Below are 20,885 nucleotides of genomic sequence, written 5' to 3' on the forward strand. Positions count from 1 at the left end.
TGGCTAGCTAGCTAGCTAGCTAGCTAGACAGACAGACAGACAGACAGACAGACAGACAGACAGACAGACAGACAGACAGACAGACAGACAGACAGACAGATAGATAGATAGATAGATAGATAGATAGATAGATAGATAGATAGATAGATAGATAGGCCTAACACAAATATGCTAGTACATAACCTAACATGCAAACATTTTTATTGTGTAAACTCTATTATGATATTAATGAAAGCAGTTTTAATGCAGGAATGAGTAACTTCATGTCTAAGCTTTCATTCTCTCTTTAGCAGCTGAATTAAGAAATATTCTCATTGTGTTATTGTAGGCCTAATAAAATCTTTGATTCCTGGTTAAACAACAATCAAATCTTTATTCAAACTGCTTGCAATAAAACGTTATTCAGTGTTTCAGTAGGCCTACTGGGTGAGGTTCTGGGACGTGTCTTACTTATAACCTCATCTTTCTTAAAACCAATAGAAATGGCTCCAGTGTTCCGAACTGGGCAGATCTTTCCGCGTTTGACCAATAAAATGCGGGAAACGTTGTCGCCAGAGCAGCACTGGTATATAAACGGAGATCAGTGCGTTATAACGTCATTCATCTTATTTCGACCCCTTAGTTGTTGAGCTGTAAGATCTCTCAGCGAAGACATTTTTCTCACCCGGCCAAGCAGCACCAATAGAAACTATGGTGAGCATCATCTCAAATACTTCATGTTGCTTATTCATGGCAATAACCTTTCTGTGTTCGACTTTTATGACAGCTATTTGCTGTAGCCTATTTATTTTGCCGACTCAGCGTTTTAATTATATTTAAAAATGAAATAAATATGGGGGAGATAAAGTGCGTTAAATGCAATTATCAAATGCACGTTTGATTTGATAAATGACTCGAGCTCAACATATATTATTGCGATTAATAATTAGATATAGACTAAAGTCACGTCTTTTAATTATCAATCGGTGATATGAATCTAGATAATTAATAGGTATGCAATATATAATAATAATTATAGATACAACCAAAGGAATATAGGAGAGGATTTGGGAGTCGTGATGCACGCCGGAACGAGACAACAAAGAGAGAATGGAGCCGCATAAATAATCTGGTTGTAACCGGCCCCATATGTTGTCCGGTACAGTGTCATATTGAATCACTGGGGTGGGGGGGTTGGGGGGGCGCTCCCTAAGACCTAAGGACATGGTGGCTCCCTAAGGACGTGGTCATTTTTTGACGGCCAGCATATCGACATTACATGTCCGATTTCAAAATATAATTCAGATCGGTTGAATCGAGCATTGAACAGCGCGATTAATTTAAATATTTGAAGAAATGCTATCGCATTTCAGGGCTGTGAGTGAGGCCGTTAAATATTCATGGTAGTAGGCTGCAAGACTAATGCACCTTATGGACAATAAGCTCACCAGTAAACCCGACTATTGTGGGTCAGTTGTGGGTGTTACGTGATCACTACCTCTGACATTATATCTCTCTGGTAGATAATTGCCCTGAACTGAGTGGAACTTGAGTGGATGGGCTGTCCTAAAACAGTTCTGCTGCTTACATCTGCTAGATTAGAAACTCGAATTGAAGCATCATTTATCAGCTTAATGTTATGTCTTCAGTTAGATTAATTTTATTAGATACTTCAGACTGATTTTCAACTTTTGATCTTTTTCTCCACAGCGTGAGTGCATCTCTATACATGTTGGTCAGGCTGGTGTCCAGATTGGCAATGCCTGTTGGGAGCTGTATTGTCTTGAGCATGGTATTCAGCCTGATGGGCAGATGCCCAGTGACAAGACCATTGGTGGAGGTGATGATTCCTTCAACACCTTCTTCAGTGAGACTGGAGCTGGAAAGCACGTCCCCAGAGCTGTGTTTGTAGACCTGGAGCCCACTGTCATTGGTAAGAGGAGGCTGCTTTATTATATATAATACATAATTCAACTTAATGAGTGTGATCAGTTCTCTAAACGTTTGTTCTTGACCTTTTCAGATGAGGTGCGCACTGGGACATACCGCCAGCTGTTCCATCCAGAGCAGCTTATTACAGGAAAGGAAGATGCTGCCAATAATTATGCCCGTGGTCACTACACTATTGGCAAAGAAATCATTGATCTGGTACTGGACAGGATCCGCAAGTTGGTGGGTATCTTTAAATATTAGCTTAGACATAAATACATGAATAAACAAAATGGGTTGTGGTTAAATATTATTTATATTAATCACAATCTTCAATTACTTTTTCAGGCTGATCAATGCACAGGACTCCAGGGTTTCTTGGTCTTCCACAGCTTTGGTGGTGGAACCGGCTCTGGCTTTACCTCTCTGCTGATGGAGCGTCTGTCTGTCGACTATGGCAAGAAGTCCAAGCTGGAGTTCTCCATCTATCCTGCTCCTCAGGTCTCCACTGCTGTGGTAGAGCCCTACAATGCCATCCTGACCACGCACACCACCCTAGAGCACTCTGACTGTGCCTTCATGGTAGACAATGAGGCCATTTATGACATTTGCCGAAGGAACCTCGATATTGAGCGTCCTACTTACACCAACCTCAACAGGCTCATTGGCCAGATTGTGTCCTCCATCACAGCCTCTCTCAGGTTTGATGGTGCCCTCAATGTCGATCTTACAGAGTTCCAGACCAACTTGGTGCCCTATCCTCGTATCCACTTCCCTCTTGCTACCTACGCCCCAGTGATCTCAGCAGAGAAGGCTTACCATGAGCAGCTCTCTGTATCTGAAATCACTAATGCTTGCTTTGAGCCAGCCAATCAGATGGTGAAATGTGACCCACGCCATGGCAAGTACATGGCTTGCTGCTTGTTGTACCGTGGTGACGTGGTGCCCAAAGATGTTAACGCTGCAATTGCCACCATCAAGACAAAGCGCACCATCCAGTTTGTGGACTGGTGCCCCACTGGTTTCAAAGTTGGCATCAACTACCAGCCCCCCACGGTGGTTCCAGGTGGAGATCTGGCTAAGGTGCAGAGGGCTGTGTGCATGCTGAGCAACACTACAGCTATTGCAGAGGCCTGGGCACGTCTTGATCATAAGTTTGATCTTATGTATGCCAAGCGTGCCTTTGTGCACTGGTATGTGGGTGAGGGTATGGAGGAGGGTGAGTTCTCAGAGGCCAGAGAGGACATGGCTGCCCTGGAGAAAGATTATGAGGAAGTTGGTGTTGATTCTATTGAGGGTGAGGGAGAGGAAGAGGGAGAGGAATATTAAAGTGTACATGAAGTGTACAACCTGCAGGAACCATCATATGAAGATGTCTTTTAAAATCACATTGTTACAGTTCTTTGGACATCTGAAATAAACCTCCTTTTCAAACAAACTAATGTGTGTCTCTTCTATTAAATTGTTGTTTATACACACACACATACGTTGGTCTACCTATTATTATAAGGAATATCCATAGACATAATGATAATGCATTTGTACTGTACAAACTATACTTTCTGCATTTTTACATTTTCAATAAAACATAGTTTAATTTTTTTAAGCTATTTAAATTATGGGGACAATAGAAATGTCCTCATAAACCACATTTATAGCATAATACCCATGTAATTACCAGTTTGTAACCTAAAAAATTGTCCCCGTAAACCACATAAACATGCTCACACACAAACACTATATATATATATATATATATATATATATATATATATATATATATATATATATATATATATATATATATATATATGTATATATATATATATATATATATATATATACTTTTATATATATAAAAGTTACATTTGAGAATAATCTTGATATTGTTTTAAAGATCAACAACAATCTACTAGTAAATACATTTTAAAGAGTTTAAGGAAGTGGAAGTAAAAATGTCAAATGATGAAACAAACATATTTCTCAACTCAAACCATCTTTTTGTCTGCTGTCAACCGACATATATAATATACTTAGCATTTTGTTTTGCTGCAGTATTTCATTAATGTCTGAAGATATATAATTTATTGAATGTAGGTAAACGTATTGCAAAACAGCAGTGAAAATGCCCAGACTGCTGAAACCGTTACTGTATACTAAACAATATAAGTACAACATTATCAAAGTGGAAAATGACTGTACATACATGCATGAACTTGAATACAATATAGATTTCTTGACTTAGGTATACCATCCAGAGCAAAATGAGGATTACAGCTGCAGGTGGAAAATCAGTAGCCTGAATAATAAATAACATTTTGAACATTACTGCAGTAAATGACAACCATTCGTATGGATTCCTCTCAAGAAATATTATATTTCCCTATAGCAACATTTTCATGAGAACAACACTATCTTTGTAAATATGTGGGCTGGATATAACATTTCATGCAAATGATTCCTGAACTGTCTGTGCGGTATCCTGTTGTATGGAGCTAAATTCATGACTAAAGTCTTTGAAACGTAAAAGTAGAGTGAATTGCTCTAATCGAATCAAATAAATGCAGTGTATTATCAGTGCTTGCATTTAAATGCGCTGCATTTACTGTGCTTGCATTTTGGGAGGCTGAAATTGAACATGGTTGTATATTTAAGCATTGAATATTTCATTTGGATGCATTTCACAACTAAATTTCATTATTAAAAATTTAAAAATAAATATTCACCATCCAAAGTTCATTTCCAAAATACACAGTTAATTTAAAAATACCATCTGGATTTAACAAAATTTTTCTCCTCAAATTCAGTACTTTAAATTCAGTTGGAAATTAACAGAGAGAACAGCCGTGTATATTTTGATAGTTTGTTTTTCAAAATTGTTCATGGGTATAAAATAGATAGATATATGATTTGTACATTTGGATGGGCATGAAACACAAAATTCCAATGATTGGTCAATCTGCATCATCATCAGTTCCTCAATGCTGTCCAACAGAATAGTTATCCACCACTGCTTTTGACACTACATATTATCTCTCTCAAATAGGAATGCCTGTGACAAAAACCGTACTAGATAGGGAAGGGTCTATAGACAGGGCTTCATGCCAACTTTCTTCTGAGTAGGCATGGTTTCTGTAACCTATATGTGCCAGAGAAATATTAGTTGTCTGTTTTATAAATAGCCTGTTGATGTCCCTCGCACCGGCAGCAACATTTCTTAGCCTACTTCTTAGTCACACAGCCAGTTTTATTTAGCTGTCAGCTATCAAAATTTCTATCAAAAGGTGTGGTGAAGCTGCACAGTGCAATCCATTGGACCACGTGGTGCGGATGCATTTATGTTGTTGTGAAGCACAGACCAGTATGTGGAATGTATTTGCTTTTAAAAAGGTTTATAAAAAAAATAGCTGATACATTGTCCAGGTTATTACATAACTCAGATGTTTGAAGCACTGATTGCTGTGTAGATAGGCATTACGTTTAATGTAGTGGGGTGACCAGTCATGAATTAGAAACTTTTTTTGTCTCATTTCACTTATTTATCCATGGCTGGGTTTCCCAAGGCACTAAGTAGAATGTTAGTATCACTAAAGTAGTTCTTAATCTCTTTGGTTCATTTCCCAAAATCATCAAAGTAGTAAGGTAAAAACATTGTAAATTAAAGAGTGCTTTGAGGGCTCTAAATGAGTGCAAAATATATGTATTTTTCTCTCATTTTCACAGTTTGTCAGTTAATAAGGAACATATAATAACGTGTATTGATATATTTGGATCATTGGAAAGCTATTGCCAGAAATAAGGCTTTGGGTGTGTCAAGTGAAAACGACTCGGTTACTAACGTAACCTCGGTTCCCTGAGAGGAGGTAACGAGTATTGCGCAAGTAGCTTATGCTATGGGATAACTCCGTTTCTCGAGAAATATTGAAGTCTTTATGTAAAACGCATTGCAGCTGCACAGCAGACAGTAATGAGCGAGGCAGCTCGGTCATTGGCTGTGCTGCGGCAACTGCTCGAACCAATGACGGGGCGAATCTGAGCCTCGCGTTTGCGCGCTCAGAGCCCGCCGAAATTAGCATAGCCAGGCTATATAATGGGCACCCCATCATACGAGTTCCTTTAGGTTCAATCGACTGAAGAGAACTGACCAAGCACAAACACGGCAGCTTATGCAATACTCGTTCCCTCGTCTCAGGGAACCGAGGTTACGTCAGTAACCGAGTTGTTCCCTATCGAGAGGTCTCTCCTATTGCTTAAGTAGCTTACGCTATGGGAACACCATGTAAAACGGCGTGCGTGCTGACTTCGCTCTATAAAGCCAGAGGCAGATGCCTGAGCCTTAAAGCAAAGTGATTATTCCACGAGCCGGCCAACGGCGAGCTACATAATGGGATAGTATAGAGCCCTTCCAAGGTGGTCCATGGTGGGGGCTCATAGTACAAACACAAGCACATATCTTATGTACTGAGTTTTCTATGTACTGATATGCATAAAAATCCTTTAAGTCAGTCAGAGACGGACCTTGTAAGGGAGGAGATAATGCTCAGCATATACATACTCCAGTCCATTCTACAGTCAGGCTGATAGAATGTTGGAATGCATTTTTCAATGTACTGATATGCATAAAAATCCTCTAAGTCGGTCAGGGACCGGACCTTATAAGGGAGGAGATAATGCTCAGCATATACATACTCCAGTCCATTCTACAGTCAGGCTGATAGAATGTTGGAATGCAATGAGGGGACCTGTAGGTTATAAAACCTGATAATTGTCCAAGGCGAGGCCCAGCCCGCCGCCGCACAAATATCTTAAATGGGTATCCCACTCGACCAAGCCCACGAGGAGGCCATGCTCCTCGTAGAATGAGCTCTGACGCCTAAGGGGCATTGAAGGCCCTTGGCTTCATAAGCTAGCGCTATAGCATCCACAATCCAACACGATATTCTTTGCTTTGAGACTGCGAGACCTTTAGTGTGGCCGCCAAAGCATCACGAATAATTGTTCCGTCTGTCTGAACAGGGCAGAGCGTTCCAAATATACTCTGAGCGCCCTGGCGGGCAGAGTAAATTAGCGTCGCTTTAGTCTGCTGGGGACGATAAGCTGCCAGAGATATCACCTGTGCTCTGAAGGGTGTGGAGAGAACTTTAGGAATATACCCGTGCTTTGGCCTAAGGACAACTCTGCAGTCGTTAGGTCCAAATTCCAGGCAAGCAGCACTTGATGACAGCGGCGTGCAGGTACGCCCACTCTCTTGACTGAAGCGGCGCCAGCAAGAGCGCAGTTTTGCTGTTTAAGGTGCACGGTTCGGAGAGGTTCTAACGGGGCACTCTTGAGTGCGTCCAGGACCGTGGCCAGGTCCCAGATCGGCACCGAGGGGGGTGAGGAGGGTTCATCCTCCTAGCGCCTCTTAGGAAGCGAATGATTAGATCGTTTTCCCTAATGAATGTCCTTTATCAGGATTGTGCGATGCCGCTATGGCAGCCACATAGACTTTGAGCGTGGAGGGTGTGCGGCCCGCCTCCAGCAGCTCTTACAAAAAGGCGAGTACACTTGGTATCTCACACGATTTGGGGTTCAAGCTCTTGGTATCACACCAGTCACTGAACACTTTCCACTTTTGGGCATATAAGCGCCTCGTAGAGGGTGCTCGTGCCTCAGTGATGGTTCTCAAAACTCCACTGGGGAGGTTCTCAGGAACCCGTTGAGGGGCCATGCATGGAGGGCCCTCCATAGAGTGCAGGGAGCTCAACCTAAGTCCACCCTGGCGATTTATATACGAAACTACCGTCATGTTGTCTGTTCGGACCAGGACATGTTCGTTTTTCAGGTACGGAAGCAGGGCTCTGAGAGCCAAGGCGACGCTTTCATTTCCAGACAGTTTATATGTAGGCGCTTTTCCGGGTTTGACCAAAAGCCGGAGACAGGCCTGCCCTCGTAAAGGGCCGCCCATCCTATTTTGGAGGCATCTGTCGTGATCATTTTTCTCCGCGTGTTCACGCCCAGACTCACGCCGGTTTGATACCAGTTGATGGCTTTCCAGGGCGTCAGGGCTTTTCTACAGCCGTGATTCGCTCTGATCAAAAAGTGGGCCGAGTGCCACGCGTGAGTGGGGACACGGCTCTTGAGCCAGCGCTGGAGAGGAACCATGTGCAGCAATCCTAGCTGGAGTACAGCTGATGCCGAGGCCATGAGATCGAGCATTCTTTGAAATCGTTTGACTCATACCAGTACACAGTACTACCATTCGGCCTATCATTGGCCCCCCGTACATTCACAAAATGTATGGACGCGGCACTTTCCCCCCTGAGACAGCGGGGAGTGCGAATACTGAATTACCTCGACGACTGGCTAATCATAGCACAATCAGAGGGTCAGTTAACGACGCACAGATCTTGGGTTATCAGCCATCTAGAATGCCTGGGTCTGAGAATCAATTTTGCAAAGAGCGTGCTATCCCCCAGCCAGAATATCTCTTCTGGGAATAGTGCTAGACTCAGTGCAGATGACAGCGCGCCTCTCATCAGAGCACGCGCTCTCTATTCGACGCCTTGCAACATCATTCAGAAAGGGCGCGCATGCATACTGTGTACTGGTATGACTGTCCCTCGAAAGTGAATCTCAGAAAAGGCCTGTGATGAGGCGCTATCGGAATGTGAAAGTAAGCGTCTTTCAAATCCACTGATAGAAACCAACCCCCAGGGCGAACTTGCGCGAGGATATGTTTGGTTGTTAACATTCTGAAAGAGCGAATCATAAAAGCTTTGTTCAGATGTCTGAGATCTAGGATGGGGCGGAGGCCACCGTCCTTTTTTGGAACGAGAAAATAGCGGCTGTAAAAACCTGCCTCGCTCATAGAGGGAGGAACAGTTTCTATAGCGCCCTTCTCTATCAGTTCGAGCACCTTGGTGCGTAGAACATGTGACACATCTTTCCTCACTTTCGTGTCGACCATCGCTGAAAACCGGGGTGGTCTGCGAGCGAACTGAAGTGAGTAACCGTGTTTTATTATGTTCAAAACCCATTTTGGCATGTCGGGGATTTTTTCCCAGGCTTTTGCTCGCACAGATATGGGCTGAATGTTGGCTGGGGGCGTGTCGCAGTGGCGTATGGGCCCCACCGGCAAATTGCCTTGTGCTAACACTGAGTTTACAGCTCCCAGAGGCGGAGTGCGCGCTGAGCAGCCGTGTTGAGTGCCGAGTGCAGGGGTGCGTGTGAGCTTACAGGCACGCACGCTATCTCCGTAATGCTCGCATCGTGAGCTGGAGAAATGTTTGAAACTGTCTAGACAGTGTTTACAGGTGGGGGTGCATACATTGTAATAGGCACGCACGGCACTTTCATAAAGCTTCCCGCTCTTAGCGGGGAGTTTCTTGGCTCGCGGGTCGCATCTGTGATGCTCGCGACATGAGCCAGAGAATTGTTTGAAACTGTATGGGCAGCGCTTATGGGTGGGGGTGAATATACTGTAGTAGGCACGCGCGCCACTTACATAAATCTCCCGCTCGCGTCGGGGTGTTTTTGGTCATGCATACAGTGTTTGTAACTGTGGGAGTGCGCAATTTAGGGTGGACACGTGACCCCTTAGTGACACAGGCAGAAAATGTGCTAACACTGAGCTTACAGCTCTCAGAAGCGTGAGCAGCTGAGCAGCTTTGTTGAGTGCAGGGGTGCGTGTGAGATTACAGGCACGCCGCTATCTCCGTAATGCTTCGCAGCAAGAGCCGGAGAAATGTTTGAAACGACAGTGTTTATGGGTGGGGGTGCATACATTGTAATAGGCACGCGCGCCACTTCCATAAAGCTTCCGGCTCTTAGTGGGGAGTTTCTTGGCTCACGCGTCGCATCTGTGATGCTCGCGGCGTGAGCCAGAGATCTGTTTGGAACTGTATGGGCAGCGCTTATGGGTGGGGGTGCATCTACTGTGGTAGGCACGCGCCACATTCATAAAGCCTCCGCTAGCGGCGGGGTTTTTGGCCATGCATACAGTGTTTGTGTGTAGGGGTGTGTGCAGGACAGCAGGCACGCCGCTACATTTATAGTATTTCCGCTTTTACTGGGGAAGTGTTTATAACTGTGGGAACAGTGCTTGTGTGTAGTGGTGCATACATGACAATAGGCACACGATCTACATTTATGGGGCGTCCAGCTCGAGCTGGGAAAGTATTCGGCACTGTTTGGACAGTATTGATATGTGGGAGTGCGCACTTTAGTGTGGACACGTGACCCCTTAGTGACACAGGCAGAAAATGACTCTTGTGATTTCTGTGTGTTGCCGTTAAAACGGCGTTTGATTGCAGGTGAGCGAATTCTTTGACTGGCCCATTGACTGCTGTACAGACATTTCCAGCCGCCTGTAAGGGGACTGGGTAATGTTTTACACGTTTTGCTCGCTGCAGTGAAGCGTTCAGCGAACTCTCTTACCGTGCTGGTGCCCGTGCTCGTGTCCGCTAATGTCGACGGCGCGGGGTCGAAGGCCGAGCCCGGCCAGTCGTCGGATGCAGCGCCAATTGTAAAGGCTGTCATCCTTTTCACCGTCGTCCCCTGGTGCGCCGAACGAGATGAGACCCACCGCTCTGTTGGAGGGGTGCTGGTCCATCTGCGTGAATTGGACTGGCGGCGGGGAGTTCTCGGGTGGAGGTGAACCCTCCAAAAAAGACTCCAACAATCCGGAGGATCCAGCGAAGAAGGAGATTAAATCTAAAGGAACTCGTATGACGGGGTGCCCATTATATAGCCTGGCTATGCTAATTTCGGCGGGCTCTGAGCCTGGAATGCAGGCGCGCCCATTGGTCGCACGTTCAGAGTCGCCCCGTCATTGGTTCGAGCAGTTTCCGCAGCACAGCCAATGACCGAGCTGCCTCGCTCATTACTGTCTGCTGTGCAGCTGCAATGCGTTTTACATAAAGACTTCAATATTTCTCGAGAAACGGAGTTTTCCCATAGCGTAAGCTACTTACGCAATAGGAGAGACCTATCGAGAGGGAACTGTGTTCAAGAACTGAAGTACAATCAAATGTAAAAAAAAAAATTTTGTAACTTTAACAATAATTGCCATTCACAAATATAATTTTTTTTAGCACTAACTTATTTTCTATGTAGCCCTGCATTACATTATAATTACTTTAATAGCCTAAACAAATTAATTAGACTTTTATCAATGGAGTTGGTAGGTCTGTTAATGTATCATACATAAAATGTGATTAAATTATTTCCAAAATCCAGAAGACAAATGCACAGGTAAATGAAGGGATAATTTGCACTAATTGACTAATTGACCAATGGTACTACACCAGGTTTAACATTCACTAATTCATAAACTTCATTTAGAAAAAGAAATACATTTATGATGCATTTTATGAAATAGAAAAATGACAATACTGTGCGCATTCAGTTTCCAGTAAAAGAAACAAACTTTTGGCAACATTAGAGACACGTATTATGATTCACATTGCATGCCTTCACATACATACATTTCTATCATTAATCTCTATAAAGTTGGGCATCAATCTGAAATCCCATTTTACCTAAGTCATTAATATTTATTTGATTAAATGCTGTGATCATCATTAACTTCCGTCGTCTCGACACGGTTACATTTCATTTCCATGCTTGTCAGTATTTCCGCATCATTGTCATGTTGAGAAGACAAACTCCTGGACATATTGGCTACATTTTCAGCATTGGACCAGACAGCTCCTGTAACGAAGCATTTAAGTTATAAAGAGAGATCTAAGTGATGTTTTGGGAAACAGGTGTTCTCTATATAAAATAACCAGTGGCATTAATTAAGATGATCATAAAAGTTGCAGCCTATAGAGAGAGAGAGAGTAAAAAATACAAATTAATTTATTCCCACGGTCGCAAATGCACTGAAGGAGCATATATTTATTTTGTATCTAACATTAGAAAAGATGAAAATTGAGATATCTGTCTGCTAGAAATTTATATATTGTTAGCCTAGATAAGATTATTAGAATTTGTATAACATTTTTATGTCTGTCAATTACATTTCTGATTTAAAAAATCCTCGAATGTGTAGAAGTCTGTTGTTTTTTTGGGAATTATTTACTTCAGCATCAGACATTAATACGCAGATATTGACGTTGTTCAGGAAACGCAACTAAATAAATGAACAAGGCTCAGTATTTACCATGGTACAATGTTAAATAAAAAATATATGTTTCAGCAAATCATATTAATGGAATAATTTAATCTTACATATTAATTTATTAAACTGTGGTCACCCTACTTTATTATGCACATAAATGCACACCTGATGAATGAAGCATTGATTGTGTAAATAAATACACAATCATTCTTCATAAAACTATTACTAAACAAAATGTAATTATGTAGTTAATTAGGATGAATATATTTGTAAACATTTCCAGGGAGATAAATTACAAATGTTTATAAAGTTATGCACAAATATAATGATGTTACTATGATGTGCAGCACTGTCTACCCAATCACATCTGCCAGAATTTAGGACAGCCTAATAGTTTGCAAATAAAAATAAACTGCAAAAAAAAAAAACACACGCAAAATAGCTCACATGATAATAATCATATTCCTGTTAGAAAATGTAGTTAGACAATTGTTTTTGAAGTGCTGAAATCTGACAATGAAAATCAAAGGAGCACTTAAAAATGTGTCACATGTTAGCACAATTTAGCATGTAGAAGTTTGCAGCTTGGCATGTAGTGTCACTCATTCATAGACTTGTGCGTAAATTCATAAATACTTGAAATTTAGCTCACTGAGAAATAGTTATTTATTTTCGTATATAATCAAACTAATTAACTACATAATTAAATACATAGTTTTGTAATAATTTTTGTGCTGGAGGCAAAGATCTACTGTTTTTACACAATCACTGCTTTGTTCATCAAATGTGCATTTCATTTATCATCTGTGGGTCGCCCATCAGTGGCAAACTTCTGTCTATGAAGACTTTAAAAAAAAATTATAAAAAGGTTTATGTGTTGGCAGGCCTATTTCATGTGCACAATAGGGCAGTGGAAGCACTACTAACTTAGGGTAAATGTACAAACATTAACTGATGGAGATCTGTGCTTTGCGCCCAAACTGATCATCATAATATATACATTTTATTTAATTTTCTTGTTTCTGCACATTTTCAAATTGAAAAACAAACGAATAGCACCAGGTTGAGATTGTGCATCGGTACTCTGCTGCTTTTCTTGCAGTTCCCGGATGTGGAAGGGTTTGAGGAAGTTAATTTTGTTAAGCGAAAAAGAATGGGCTGAACTTTAACTGTCCAAAAATCTAGATGTATTTTTAAATGAACAGAATATTTTGGAAATGAACTTTGGAAGGTGCATATTTTTTTTTTAATTTTTAACAATGAAATTATTTGTGAAATGTTTCCAAATGAAATATTCAATGCTTAAAAATACAACCATGTTAAATTTCAGCCTCCCTAAATGCAAACACTCTAATTGCAATACATTTAAATGCAAGCATTGATAATACAATGCATTTAATTTTTTGATTAGAGCAATTCGCCATGCTTTTATGCGTCAAAGACTTTAGTCATGAATTTAGCTCCATAGTGTTGCACAAGCGTAATTTTCATGAAGTAATAAGAATAAGGTGTGATATTATTTTACTTGTGAAAATTAAATTAAAACCTGAAATCAGGCCAGCACCGTTTCCTCATAACAAGCATATTATAAATCATTTAAATGCTGCATTTAAGGGTATTTTTTAATGACTCGCAATAATATAAAAGAAAAGAGAGGAAAAAAAAAAAAAACTCTGCGTGCCTTGCTTAACCAGTACTGTAAAATATATGCATTTAAAGATTTAAGCACATTTTGGTGGGTTCTGAAGCTGCTAAATGCCCATAATTATGTATAATGTTACACACCCAACATACACATTAAAGACAGGCTTAATTAGTTTTATAATACTAACAAAAATATTCATTTTATTCTTTGTACATTTTTCACGTGACGCATCCGTTATTACTCAAGTTCATCTTGCCTCGTTCATTCTTCAAAACAAACGTTATTATTCAACTTGTAAAAATCAGCCAATGGCGTGCAGCTAATCCCAGACGAACCAATGAGGATGTGACAGGAAACGAAACGTCTCCTCCCGCGCGCTCCGCCTCGGTGACGCCCGAAAGAAAAAGTATAAATACTCTTCCACCGCATTTTTTTAAGCAATTCATTCTCTCACCAGACTCATAAAAGTCGAACTGTGAGAAACAGTTACTGTTAAAACAGCAAAACCGCCTCCTTCACTCTTCAGTCAAAATTTCCATCTAGAAATGGTGAGTATGGAACCGTTTTGGATAACTTATAAAAGTGATATCAAAAGTTATCGTTAATGATTGATGTTTATGTTTCCTAAGGCGGTTATTGGTATTTGGCCCTACAGTTAATGTATAGCGTTTTATTTCAATATTTAGTCTATTTAGGTGATGTAAACCTTGTTTTTATTAGTTGTGATCTCAAACGGATCTTACATATTTGTGTAATCACATGCCACCAAATAAAAATAAGAAACCGTCCGAGATTCAGATAATAATAATAATTATTATTATATATGTATATATCTATATATATATATATATATATATATATATATATATATATATATATATATATATATATATATATATATATTATTAGATAGATAGATAGATTTACTATTGCACTATTATATTATAATAGTACAGAGAAGAATAACATTGTGTCTGGATAAAAGGGAAAGTTCCCCAGGCTCAGTGCAGGTTAGCACACAACTAAAGAATATAATTTTCTTCCTAGATCGAAGGGACGTATGTATAAAAGACAAATCTCAAACTCCATGCCCTTATTTAAAGAGAAAATGCACTGACGTCTAGTAAAATGTTTTTCCTTTGTTCCGATGATTATGAAAGTCCCTTATCTGTGCCGGCACAGGATGTGAGTCAGTACCACGTGCTTTCAAGAGTAACTTGATGAATTCCAGTGCTCATGTGTCAGGAGGTTTAATAAAGCATAATAAGTACCTCATGACTAAGCTTGAGTCTGGTCAAGTGGATCATGAATGTGACCACCTGGGAAGTTTAGCGTTTTACTTAATGCAGGTTTGGCTGATGAATAAACTTGATGTGAAATTTAAACCCAATTTTCATGTTTCATTCAAATGTTGTAAGGCATGCAGTCTATACTAGTGAAACAAAAGAGAGCCCCTCCCTCTCTCTCTCTCTCTCTCTCTCTCTCTCTCTCTCTCTCTCTCTCTCTCTCCAACCCCCCCACCACCCCCCTCTTTGAAACAAGGCCTGATCTGTTTCATCAGCTGTTTGCATGGTCAGGGCTTTTGTGTGCCCATAGCATTCAGATCTGCTGTTGCGGCATTTTATCAGACATGTGTATCTTGTTTTAAAAAAAGACAGTCTTTATGCTTATCAAATATCCCTTTGTAAGCTATACAAACAAGCATGCTATTGAATTGATAAATCATTACTATTGCAACTGGATGTTGACTAAGCTGTATAATGACATTGTCGATAAATCTAATTAATTCTTTCCACAGCGTGAGTGTATCTCAATCCACGTTGGGCAGGCTGGTGTCCAGATTGGCAATGCCTGCTGGGAGCTCTATTGTCTTGAGCATGGTATTCAGCCTGATGGGCAGATGCCCAGTGACAAGACCATTGGTGGAGGTGATGATTCCTTCAACACCTTCTTCAGTGAGACTGGAGCTGGAAAGCACGTCCCTAGAGCTGTGTTTGTAGACCTGGAGCCCACTGTCATTGGTAAGAGGAGGCTGCTTTATTATATATGATATTATTCAATTTGATCATTGTGTGTGCTGTTCTCTAAACGTTTGTTCATTAACTATTCAGATGAGGTGCGCTCTGGGACTTACCGCCAGCTGTTCCACCCAGAGCAGCTCATAACAGGAAAGGAGGATGCTGCCAATAACTATGCTCGTGGTCACTACACTATTGGCAAGGAACTCATTGATCTTGTGTTGGACAGAATTCGCAAACTAGTATGTTAAAAATTAATTACAATTAATTTGTAAAAAAAAAAATTGGTTAACTGGTAATTGGTTTAACCTGAACACTGTCTTTCAGGCTGATCAATGCACAGGACTCCAGGGTTTCTTGGTCTTCCACAGCTTTGGTGGTGGAACCGGTTCTGGCTTCACCTCTCTGCTGATGGAGCGTCTGTCTGTCGACTATGGCAAGAAGTCCAAGTTGGAGTTCTCCATATACCCTGCTCCTCAGGTCTCCACTGCTGTGGTAGAGCCCTACAACGCCATCCTGACCACGCACACCACCCTAGAGCACTCTGACTGTGCCTTCATGGTAGACAATGAGGCCATTTATGACATTTGCCGAAGGAACCTTGATATCGAGCGTCCTTCCTACACCAATCTCAACAGGCTTATTAGTCAGATTGTGTCCTCCATTACAGCCTCCCTCAGGTTTGATGGTGCCCTCAATGTCGATCTCACTGAGTTCCAGACCAACTTAGTGCCCTATCCTCGTATCCACTTCCCACTGGCTACCTACGCCCCGGTGATCTCAGCAGAAAAGGCTTACCACGAGCAGCTCTCTGTATCAGAAATAACTAACGCTTGCTTTGAGCCAGCCAATCAGATGGTGAAATGCGACCCACGACATGGCAAGTACATGGCTTGCTGCCTGTTGTACCGTGGTGATGTAGTGCCCAAAGATGTGAACGCTGCAATTGCCACCATCAAGACCAAACGTACCATCCAGTTTGTGGACTGGTGCCCCACTGGTTTCAAGGTTGGCATCAACTACCAGCCCCCCACTGTGGTTCCAGGTGGAGATCTGGCTAAGATGCAGAGGGCTGTGTGCATGCTGAGCAACACTACAGCTATTGCAGAGGCCTGGGCACGTCTTGATCATAAGTTTGATCTTATGTATGCCAAGCGTGCCTTTGTGCACTGGTATGTGGGTGAGGGTATGGAGGAGGGTGAGTTCTCAGAGGCCAGAGAGGACATGGCTGCCCTTGAGAAAGATTATGAGGAGGTTGGAGCTGAGAGTGTGGAAGGGGAGGATGAGGGTGAAGAATATTAATTTCTCTTTCACTTCCAACTATTTCCTGTGTGTCATTTTTGTGTGTTCTTTCTCACTTTTCCAGTGCTTATCATACTGAAAGGTCAATTCACCTTTTATTTAATGGTTATGAATGAAGTTTGTAATGCTTGTAAACAATATTTTCTTGTTTTCATTGTCAGATCTGTTACATGACTCGCCATTATTTCCTAAAATAGCACTGTGATCACCAAATAGGGTGCTTCTCATTTATTTTCTTTTGGATTTTCTCCCCAAATTGGCATTACCAATCTAGGTCCTCGTGGTGGCATTGTGATTCGCCTCAATCTAGTTGATGGAGGACAAATCTCAGTTGCCTCCGCTTCTGAGACAGTCAATCCGCACATCCTATCACGTGGCTTGAGCACGTTACTGCAGAGACCTAGCACATGTGGAGGCTCACGCCAATCCCCGTGGCATCCATGCTCCACTCGCCACATGCCCCACCAAGAGCGAGAACCACATTATAGTGACCATGAGAAGGTTAACCCAATGTGACTCTACCCAACCTAGCAACCGGGCCAATTGGTTGCTTAGGAAGCCTGACTGAGTCACTCAGCATGCCCTGGATATGAATTTTGCTACTCCAGGTGTGGTAGTCAGCGTCTTTACTTGCTGAGCTACACGTATCACTGTGCTTCTCATTTTTAATTATGCATCCTCGAGCCTGTGACCTGGAAACCGATCAAAGTCTGCCATAATTAAGGACGTGTCCATTCTTTAAATGCATCACGAGGATGGAGGAAGCTTCTAGACGATCCTTGAGCAAAGAAGCACAGGAGGTTACTGTGTGGAAGACTTTCTGGTCGAAGCACCTGGCACATCCAAAAATCCTCCTTCCCCTTCACATCTGACACAGCAGTCTTAATTCATGTTTCACCTTTGATGTTTAAATAATCCTTAATTGTCATAAACTTCAACAGTGCATTTTGAATTATTTGGATATATTATGAATATATGAATAAAGTTTCAATAACATTTAACGGCAAGTTTGCCGAGGTACTGCAGCTGCGCAAAAACGCACTCTGAAGTCACACTTAAGTGAGCAAGGACTTTCCATTTTACAATTGCAACTTTCTTTGTTTCCTCCATCCTTGTTTCCTTTCCTACCATCCTTTCTTCGTTTCCTAAGAGGGTGGAGCAAGGAAACGAGGAAAGAATGGCAGGAACGGACACTAGGGTTCACAATTTCAGAAATGAGAAGCACCCAGCATAGTGTGAAACAAAATTGTGGTAGAGTGCTTTTTTTTTTACAACAGTAAGCAAAATATAGAGTGAGATTGATGCAAATTCATGCAGTATTAAACATCTGTGTAACTTAGTCAACATGAGCTCAACACATGTTCCTTTCCCTCTTGTGCATTATTCCAGTTGAGATAAATAAAAATAGGTCTTTCATGATTTTCTATTGTTCTGCCTCTGAAATGATTTTCCTTTTCAGCTGAAGTCACCAAGACTGTGCAGGTGGGGAAAGCATAAACCAATAGCCATTTATCCATTGATCTAGGCAGTTGTTATAGGGAATGCTGCCTTTTGAATATCATGGATGCTAATTGTTAACACTAATTTAATGCCAGAAAAAAAGATTATAAAATGTGTTCGCGTTGGTATGTCAAGATGCTCTTTAGGGTGAACTTGTACTTTAGTATCTACACCTACATATCCTAGCAGATAGAAGCTCAAATATTCCAAAATGTCAACCTTTCCACATTCAACTCCAAATGTACAGTCCATTCTGGAATAGAACACACATTCTTTATGATCAAATCAATTCCCATATTTTTATACAATGTGAAATGGTTCAAATAGAAACAATATAAGTTAAACGGTTTCTGAATGCTATGTTATGTTGAGATGACTTCTGCATTGCTCTCTGAAATGTAGGCTAATATGAGCTCTTTTTGTTTTTGCTTTTTTTTTAGTTTTGTTTACAGAGGGCAGTGTTGCAGTATAAATGGCTGTTCTAATTCACCAGCGCTCACATTCTCATGACTGATTCTGAACAGTACAAGGGTCGATCAAATGTTTAAATGTAGGATAAAGAGAAATGAGCCACCAACACAATCCTATAATCAATCTGAATTGTAGGTTGTCTATTGCCTAATTTTATGTTTGATAGTACAGCTTAGTCGGCACTTACCAGCATATAAATTTGTACATAAAATGTACTTACATGTTCCAGAAAATAGGCATGAAGAGAGTCCAGTTCACCACCCTAATCTAAAATTGGGCCTGGTATTCAGACTCTGTTGGGGGAGGATATGTCAAACTGGTGGACAGGTGGAGTTTAAATATACATATATTCTTTGTTCCCCCTTGTCGGCATTTTCTTGAACAAGAGAAGACAATATTGATTATTGATAATAGCCAAGTCTCAAATCTTTGAGTAATCAAAAAGCCAAACTACAATATGCAACGTAACAAAGTGAAAATGTAAGTTAGAACACTGTTCAGTGCTGTTTAAAAGTTGAAATGACAGTTTAGTAACATTTAGTTTTGATTGATAGTGGATTTATTTATTTGTATGAGACAAAATTAATGATGATGAGAATTTTAACAAAAAATGTCTGAGTATGCCTTAAGCTACAGGCTTGAGTACATTAGAAGGGAATTTTGAGGAACTTGGTTGAGGATGGAGAAAGCATAATCCAAGTGATAAAATGTATCATAATCATGCTGAAAAGCATTCCTTTGTCAGTTATTATCAAATTGTAATGCATTTGCAAATCATATCACAGAAATCAAATGATGAATATTTTCATGGCTTGATTTACAAGAACACATTTTGAAACAACAAAAGTGAAAGTGTTTGTTGCGAACACTGGTGAAAAGAGTAGTGATTTTAAAGCATTAACAACTGGTTCATGTATTTGCATCTTGTGGGCAGTCTCTAATTTGAATATTTAGTATTATGTCATAATTTGTAGATTGTAGCACATTGATAAATTAACTTAGTTGTGGGTCTAGAAAACTAATTTAAAATACCCTTTTATTTGATCAATAAATTACATTTTGGACAGTTAATATGCGTTAACATAGTGTTTACATCCTCCTGTAAGACCTGGAGTTCCTATACATATATCTTCACAAGTCTGAGGTAATATTTACTACTCTATGAAGGTTAAAGGAATAGTTCACCCAAAAATTCTCTCATCATTTACTCACCCTCATGACACCCAAGACTTTCGTTCACATGCTGAACTCAAAAGAAGACTTTTTTTAGAAGAATTTCTCAGCTCTTTTGATCCATACATTGCAAATAAATGGGTGCCAAAATTTTGAAGATCAAAAAAATCAGTCAGAATAAAAGTAATACATAGAGTTGAAGTCAAAAATGTACATCCACCTTAGCCAAATACATTTAAACTCAGATTTCCACAAGTCCTGACATTTAATCACATTGCCTGTCTAATGTCATTTAGGATCACTACTTTATTATTTTAAGAATGTGAAATGTAGAGAGAATGATTTGTTCCAGCTTTTATTTCTTTCATCACATTCCCAGTGGATCAGAAGTTTACATCCACTTTGTTAGTATTTGGTAGCATTGCCTATAAATTGTTTAACTTTGGTCAAACATTTTGGGTAGCCTTTAACAAGCTTCTCACAATAAGTTGCTGGAATTTGTGCTAATTTCTCCAGACAGAACTGGAGTAACTGAGTCAGGTTTGAAGGCCTCCTTGCTCGCACATGCTTTTTCAGTTCTGCCCACACATTTTTTCGGATTGAGGCTTATAATGGCCACTCCAATACCTTGACTTTGTTGTCTTTAAACCATTTTGCCACAACTTTGGAGGTATGTTTGGGGTCATTGTCCATTTGGAATGTCTTGAGATGTTGCTTCAATATATCCTCATTATTTTCCTTCCACATGATGCCATCTATTTTG

General features: G+C 40.7%; 1 protein-coding gene across 3 annotated transcripts; it reads left to right on the forward strand.

Moving 5' to 3' along the window:
• The first annotated feature begins 571 nt into the window (after window positions 1–571).
• Window positions 572–18,391, forward strand: LOC127629017 (tubulin alpha-1A chain). Of its 3 annotated transcripts, XM_052106029.1 has the most exons (5): window positions 572–693; window positions 1,690–1,912; window positions 2,003–2,151; window positions 2,257–2,937; window positions 16,685–18,391. In XM_052106029.1, the coding sequence occupies exons 1-5, from the start codon at window positions 691–693 to the stop codon at window positions 16,976–16,978; spliced, it is 1,350 nt and encodes a 449-aa protein (XP_051961989.1). In that variant the 5' UTR covers window positions 572–690; the 3' UTR covers window positions 16,979–18,391. The 3 variants fall into 3 exon arrangements, with proteins under 3 accessions (XP_051961989.1, XP_051961987.1, XP_051961988.1); XM_052106027.1 differs by lacking the exon at window positions 16,685–18,391 and having other exon boundaries at window positions 2,257–3,340; XM_052106028.1 differs by lacking the exons at window positions 572–693; window positions 1,690–1,912; window positions 2,003–2,151; window positions 2,257–2,937 and adding exons at window positions 14,098–14,206; window positions 15,457–15,679; window positions 15,770–15,918 and having other exon boundaries at window positions 16,004–18,391.
• The last annotated feature ends 2,494 nt before the right edge of the window (window positions 18,392–20,885 follow it).

Source organism: Xyrauchen texanus, chromosome 35 (genome assembly GCF_025860055.1).
Source record: "Xyrauchen texanus isolate HMW12.3.18 chromosome 35, RBS_HiC_50CHRs, whole genome shotgun sequence".
Lineage (NCBI taxonomy): Eukaryota > Metazoa > Chordata > Actinopteri > Cypriniformes > Catostomidae > Xyrauchen > Xyrauchen texanus.